Below are 7,763 nucleotides of genomic sequence, written 5' to 3'. Positions count from 1 at the left end.
AACTTGCACCCTCACTGTCCTATTTACCCCAATAACAATAAAATCAATTGACAAACTTATTAAGACGTCTTCCCCAAATTTGTAAAGTCATGCCTGGAGTATGTACCTTGGTGCAGCACATCAAGTTGATTCCTAAAGCTCAACCACTAAAATAAGTACCTAACAGAGTCAACCCACAGAAACAAGTATGCATGAGGGAAGCCGTGGAGTACCTCCTGGTCCACGACCTAATCCAGCCAAGTGACAGTTCATGGGCTTCTCCTCGCCTCCTGGTCCCAAAAGACGACGGGACTGACTGCCTCTGCACAGACTACAGAGCCGTAAATCGTCTCACTGTTGAAGACTCTTCCTGTCCCACGTCTGGACGACATCACTGATATGATAGGAACTGCAACGTACGTTAGCAAGATTGATCTCCTAAGAGGATACTACCAAGTTACTCTCACCCACAACGCTCAAGGCATCTTGGTGGTCGTCACCTTCCAGCGTATGCTGAACAAGATCACTAGAAACATGGAAGAAACCAAGGCCCATTTGGAGGACATCATCGAGTTGGCTGATACCTTGGAAGAACACCTGCGACGTCTACAGCATCTCTTCCAACAACTGCAGCCAACAGGACTCGTCATCAACCAGGCCAAATGTGACTTTGCCCGAGGTACAGTTACATACCTAGGACACATAGTTGGGCAAGGCAAGACGGCTCCTCGCACCCCTAAATTGGATGTCACCTTAAATGTTTCTTCTCCACTAGACAAACGAAGCCTCCGACGATTCTTAGGAATGGCGTGTTTTTAAAGGCGTTTTTGTAAGAACTTTGTATCAGCAGCCAAACCCACCATCAACCTCATCTCTCCAAAGATCCTTTTTACATGGTCGTCTACCAGTCAAGAAACTTTTAAAAGAATCAAGTCTCTCCTGCATCTGCTCCAGTATTGCAGACTGAAAATTTTGTTCAACCCTTCATCTTACGTGTGGACGCCTGTGATTCAGGGACAGGTTATGTCTTATTATAAACAGATCCAGAGACGCAAGTACTTCACCCTGTATGTTACCACTGCACTAAGCTGTTACCTCACCAGAAACATTATTCAACAACACTGGTCAACAGCCAAAATGGTTCACATATGAGATCATGCTCACACAACTAATTTCATATTGCTGAATTCGAATCTGATATTTGTTTTGTTCTATCAGACCAGGTTTTATAAAAAACTCAATAGGTACAAATATTTAATATTCCATCACGTGTCGTGTAAAAGATGAGATTATCTCATGTGACTGTGCTTTCATGACTAATTTCATATTAATGAATATTAATTGTATGTTTCATTCTACCATCAGACCTACTTTCTTAAAGAATAAAAAAAATAGTAAATATAGTAACATTATCGCGTCATGCAAGATACAATTTTAAACCTATCACAGATAAGCTCATAAAAAATTGTACCAAAAAACATAAGTTCAAATCCTTTATAATGACAAAATATGAAGTTCTAAAAGTGCTTCTGAACTTTACTCTTTCTCTTGTACAGCTTGCTCTCTTCTCGTTGCAGTGTCCAGCAATAGTCGCCCATCATGTTAAGACTGAATTGTCCCTGATATCTGCTCTCCATCATGGCGATATCTTGATGAAATCTTTCCCCGTGTTCATCACTAACGTCTCCAAGGTTGCCTGGGAAAAATTCAATATGAGAGTGGAAAAAATGCAATTTCAAGGACATCCTTGCTCCCAATGCATGATAATTCTGAAGCATGGTTGTTACGATTTCTTTGTAGTTGTCAGCACGATAGTTTCCAAGAAAATTCTTTGACACATTGACAAATGAGTCCCATGCTTTTTTCTCCAGTGGGTTCAATGTTTTGGTGAATTCGCTATCATTAACTAGTATACGAATTTGTGGTCCATTCAAGACACCTGCTTTCAACTTGGCTTTCGGAAACCACACCACCTAGTTTCTGAGATAAGTATAGAGTCCCAGCACCGAATTGATCCATAGCTTTGATGAAATTTTTAGCCAAACCGAGCTTTAGATGCAGTGGAGGCAAAAATATCTGTTCTGGATCTACAGGCGGATTGTGAGCACAGTTAAACCTTCCAGGCGCATCTCTTGGTCTTGTCGGCCAATCCTTTCTCACATAGTGCTCTGCATCAGCTCTGCTGTTCGACAAGCACAAAAAGCACATGTGCTTTGTGTAGCCACTCTGAAGGCCCAGTAGTAAACTGATGACTTTGAGATCGCCACATATCTTCCACTGGTGTTTCTCATACTCTATAGCGGCCAACAGAATTTTCATTGTTTCATAGCTCTCAGTCATTTTTGTTGCGTGTGCTATTGGGACAGATGGAAGCCGATTGTCATTGTGTAAAAGAACAGCTTTCAGAGAGTCTTTTCCTGAGTCTATAAACAGCCTCCAATCCTCTGTCTTGTATGTTTCAGACTTGCAGAGTTGTTGCATGAGAGATACTGCGTCCTCGCAATAACAAAGGTTGTTTGCCATCTTGAAAAATGCAGACAGCTGTCTATGTCGGTAACGCGCTGTAGTGATATGCACTCCATCTTCTAGCAGGTTACGCTGCTTTAGTCTGGATCCCAAAACTTCAGCCTTTTCTTTTGACAAGTTTAGGTCCCTGATGAGATCATGAAGCGCTTCTTGAGTAAATAGTTTAGGCCTGGTATTTTCAGAGTCATCCTGGTAGTCGTTTTCCATTGAGGTAGAGGTAGAATCGGAATCACTCAATTCTTGTTCAGTCGGTGGATTTGGGACTGGAAGTTCAGCACTGTGCGGTACTGGTCGGATTGCAGAAGCAATATTGGGGTACTGTACCTTGCCTCGTGTCTTGATTTTTATTCCCTTAATATTTGTGAGACAGAAGTAGCAGTCACTACTGTGGTCTTTAGGTTCACGCCATATCATTGGTACAGCAAACGGCATTCCTGAACTTCGTTTACCACACATCCACTCGCTCAGGTGGTTAACACAAGACTTACAGGCTACATGAGGTGCCCATTTCTTGTCTTGGTCACCCAAATGACATTTGAAGTAACTTTTGTAGTTCAGTCGAACAGCTTTTGTGATTGGTTTCTTGAGGCTACCAGGAGTGAAGGCACCACATATGTAGCAAAAACTGCCAGCACTGTTCACACACTTGCGACGTTCCATGTTTTGTTAATTTCAGAGTAATTACAAATCATGCAGGTGTAGATATGCAATATCATGAATCAGCAAACTGAAACAAACAAAAAAGCACAAATCAGGACAAAATAATTGCATAAGTGGAGCCAATGAGCATATAAATTACTGTATGAATAGCATGGTACACTAAATATATAGATATGCTGGTTCTGGAAAACTGAGCCTGATACAGCTATACGAATGTCATAATTGAGTTCAGCGCATACAATTACACTAGAATCAGACTGTTTTGATCCAGAACCATGAGAATTTTCTTTTATGTTGACCAGTGCACCGGTCAACACAATTTTTCTGGCACAAGGTTTTTAAACGGATTTTAAGTAAATTTTGGGTGCAGAATCCAAATATACTTTGGTTTTTGTCTATCACATCAGGTTTTTGAGATATACCATATTGCACTTTTGCTGGGAAACGTAAACTTTTGGATCAAAATTGACGGTTTAAACATGTATACATAAATTTTTTCAGCATTATAATTTGTATTTTTCTATAACCAAAAATTGTTAATATCAAATTGGAAAGTTAATGCACATATAATATTTAAATGTAACATTGAAGGGTGAAAAAAAACAATTAATGTACGGTAGAAATAGTGCAAGTATTAAGATCAAGTTACAGTTACATAAACTTCCTCTTTTTGGCCGATCTCTTATGTACAGCTTCTGGAATGTCTCTCATCAAACTCCAGCAGTAGTCCGCCATCATGTTCGAGTCCCATCGACCTTGGTAACGTTCTTCCATTACTTTAATGTCTTGATGAAAGCGCTCCCCTTGCTCCTCGCTCACTTCTCCCAGATTTTCTGGAAACTCGTCCAAGTGACTGTGTAAGTAGTGAACCTTGATACTCATTCTGCATCCAAGTGCTTGTAAACTCAAGAGCAGCTCTTCCACAATTTCTTGATAGTTGTCCGCTTTCTTGTTCCCTAAGAAGTTCCGCACCACATTAGAGAAAGCATTCCAAGTTCTTGCCTGTGCCTCAGTCATTGTTGCAAGGAAGTGTGGATCTCTGAGTAGTGTTCTTATTTGAGGTCCATCAAAAATCCCTGCCTTTTTCTTCTCGTCGCTAAGACTTGGAAAGGTTGAGCATATATATCTGAAACACTCTCCACTATGATCAAGAGCCTTGACGAATTGCTTCATGATACCAAGTTTTATGTGCAGAGGAGGAGGGACAATGTTTTTCCTGTCAACCAGAGGATCGTTAATGATATTCTTGTCACCAGGCGTCAAACTATGTCTTGGTGGCCAATTCTTTTTCACCCAATGGTCTGCTGTAGCCCTGCTGTCCCAGTAGCACAGAAAACAGGGGTATTTTGTGTACCCTCCTTGCTGGCCCAATAGAAAGTTTACCATTTTCAAGTCCGCACAAATTAACCATTCATGAGCATGGTGTTGCAACCTCTCTAGAACAGTCTTAATGTTTTCATACTCTTCTTTAATTTGTACAGAATGTCCGATTGGAATTGAACCATACTTGTTTCCGTTATGAAGAAGAACACATTTCAAGCTCCTTTTAGAACTGTCAATAAAAAGTCTCCAATCCTTACTATCATATGCTGGTAGTCCCATGGAGAGAAGAAGTCCTTCTACATCATTACAAAAAACAAGCTGGTCATATGAATGAAAGTACTTCCGCAGTTGCTCTTCTCTGTTGCGATAAAAGGAGACACTCGTGCCAGGTTTAAGAGTCGTTTCTCTTGAAGCCTGGAAGCTAACAATTCAGCAGACTGTTTTGGCAAATTTAGATCTCTGACCAGATCATTCAATTCTGACTGAGTAAACAACGTTGGCTTTTCACAATCTTCACCAGATGGCTTGAAAAGATCAGTCTCTTCATCTTCATCAGTAGAAACAGGTGAATTCCGGTCTATATCCTCAATCTCTGGTAGCTCAGTAAATTCTGGCACGTTACGTGATGGAGCACATCTGAGATCAGATTTGGATTCAGCACCTTAAAGTTAGTAAAAAACAGTTAAAAGGTTTCATGCCAGAAAATTCTTTTTTTTTTTGTAGACCAGTGTTATTAAAAATATCATATACAAGGAATAACAATGTGTTAGTTTTGGAAATTTCATTCATTTACTCAGTTCAGGAACAACAACCGCACTTACAGAGTTGAGTACAAGGTAACTCAGCTTTCAAGCAGAAGCAATGTACTTAACATCTTTTGGTACAACCACACTGCAGGACAGGCTTCCCTTGCAGGCGATAGTGTCATCCATTTAGGCTTTCACACAATTGACACGGAGTCTCTTGTCAATCCAAATTCAACAACGGTTGGTCCCATACATGACTAGCTTCATAGCCAACTTGAAGGAAGTGCTGAGTTAGTGCATCATGCCTTGGTGGTAAGTTTTCAATTTCTCGTCGCTTTTACGTAAACAGAACTTGCCCTGCACTACTGACATCCTTCTCTGAGCTACCCTTGTCATACATTATCACGATATAGTTTTCGATGGATAAAAGAATAGCTGCTATGCTATCTGGTGTTGGAGTTTGGACCAGGACACATATGGCAGTTGTCAGTTCATTGTAAGCTTGCCAAGCAATTCAGGCTGTACGCTTACCCTTTCTTGCATGAAAAGCAGGCAGAGCTGAACATCTTTCCTTACCTTATACCTCAGCCATCCGTGTAACATCAATATAGCGCAAGGACCACGTACCAAATCATACCCATAGATATTCAGAGTCTATCTTTGTAGCAAAGTCTATGCAGAGCACCACAACATCCGTGTCAACAGTCCTGATGAATATTTTTCTGTATCCTCCATGTGCTCCGTCTGCAGTATGCGGAACCATACGGGTGTCTGCCTCCATATATGAGCTTGGGGATAGTCCTTCAGTTAGATAGGTTGGTTCCGAGCATATCACATGTTTTTGATAGGTGACCAATACATTACCTGGAAACTCCTCCAGGTTGACCTGGGTACGAATAAGATGGAAGAGATCTTTTTTATTTTCACTCTTGCAGGAAGTCCTGCCAATTCCCTGTGAGCTTTTGTCGTCTCTCAACTCGTCGTCTGGTACCATTGCCCCCTTTTTTCCTCTTGTGGCTGATTTCAGACTATTTGCTTTGTATACACCAAACACCATGTCAACACGTTTCACAGAACCTTGAAATTGACTACACCATGAGATGGTGTAGATAATCATCAAAACTTTTGTAAGTACCAGGCTTGACCACGTTGACAGTTGCTACACCATCAAGAATTACCATATCTGCATCAAGTAGGAAACTGGCACTGTCATGGTGTGGTACCAAATCTTTGAGAAGAGGAACCAAGTCTGACTCACTGTAATTCCAAATCTTATTATATCCATAGACAGATAATGATCGAGGGTAAGTCTGTCTTTCATGCTGGAAGAAGTCAGCAAGGTTAGTATCTCGGACTTGACATGCGATGTAAAGGCTAGAGAACAGACTTCAATCCTCCCGCACTGATGAAAGCTGTTTCTGTGACCGGGGTTTGCTTTTCTCTGGTTGTCTGCTGAACAGACTCAGTTTGTTCTTTGTCACTTTTTCTGAGATACACTTTGTGCGATCTTCCACAAACATATTTCGAACGCTAGTTATTCCTATATAACTAATAAATGAAATATTAATGGGGAATTCTTACATTTATTGTTGTTTGTATGTACAAGTATTTGAAGTGAGATAACACATTAAAAGAGTAAATCTGCTTCATTAGTTAACATAATGCAAGAATTGGTCACATGGAGGTGACAAAAAGTCCCAATTTTACCTGTCAACTTGGATTTGAGAATGAACGACACATCGTACAGCAATATAAAATTACTATTAGATTCCTTGTGTTTAAAAACATGGGAAAGGCCGTAAAAATCAAAGGTCTAATTGCAATAGCAGCTGAGAAATTGCGTATTTCTATGTGCTGTCGCTGCCACTTTGAAAAATAGCCACCACGGCCACCAGCAGGCAGAGTCAGATTGCCTCCAATCTTTCAAATGTTCCTCGTGGGTCCTAGTATCAGTGTACGAAGTATGATGCTTTCGTCAAAAAGTGCAGGATTTTTCCCTTATCCTCTGGACTATCTTGCTTATTGTGTCTTAGGGGCTTTATTCAGCCTTAGCTGTACCAGTGTGGAAAATAGGTAATTCTAAGAGATTCCCTACTGCTGTGAACTCTAATCAAAGAAAATGAAGTGAATACTGGTGATGAGACGAATGTACACTCTCAACAAAAAATTATCGAACACCTGGGCACGGTGGTTGTGAGATAAAATTCTTTAATATAACGTAACAAGGGTAACCTGTGACATATCACTAACTGTATACTGTTTCCATTACATTTTATATCATTAATTATGATTTGAACAATAATAAGCCTAGTTAAAATATTTAGTAATTAAACAGAATACAATAATAAACTATCAGAGAATAGAGATTAAGTAGCTCCTAAACGTCCACTATATAATGATTAGAGATTTGTTTGATTAAATATATTATCAGACTTGCTTTTTCCATTTATATATTCCAACTGCCGAACTCCAAACAAGTGCCACTTTAGAACAGGGCTGTGCCCTTCAGAGGGCCGAGTTAGAGAGAGC

At 40.2% G+C, this 7,763-nt stretch overlaps 1 protein-coding gene across 1 annotated transcript; it reads left to right on the top strand.

The window, feature by feature from the left end:
- Positions 1-378: 378 nt before the first annotated feature.
- Positions 379-798, top strand: LOC121880341 (uncharacterized protein K02A2.6-like). Its single transcript, XM_042387495.1, has one exon. It carries the CDS (start codon positions 379-381, stop codon positions 796-798), a length of 420 nt encoding a protein of 139 aa, XP_042243429.1.
- Positions 799-7,763: the final 6,965 nt, after the last annotated feature.

Source organism: Homarus americanus, unplaced genomic scaffold, assembly GCF_018991925.1.
Source record: "Homarus americanus isolate GMGI-L3 unplaced genomic scaffold, GMGI_Hamer_2.0 scaffold20930, whole genome shotgun sequence".
Classification (NCBI taxonomy): domain Eukaryota; kingdom Metazoa; phylum Arthropoda; class Malacostraca; order Decapoda; family Nephropidae; genus Homarus; species Homarus americanus.
Note: the sequence above shows the minus strand (reverse complement) of the source record. Positions and strands in the feature narration are given on the sequence as shown.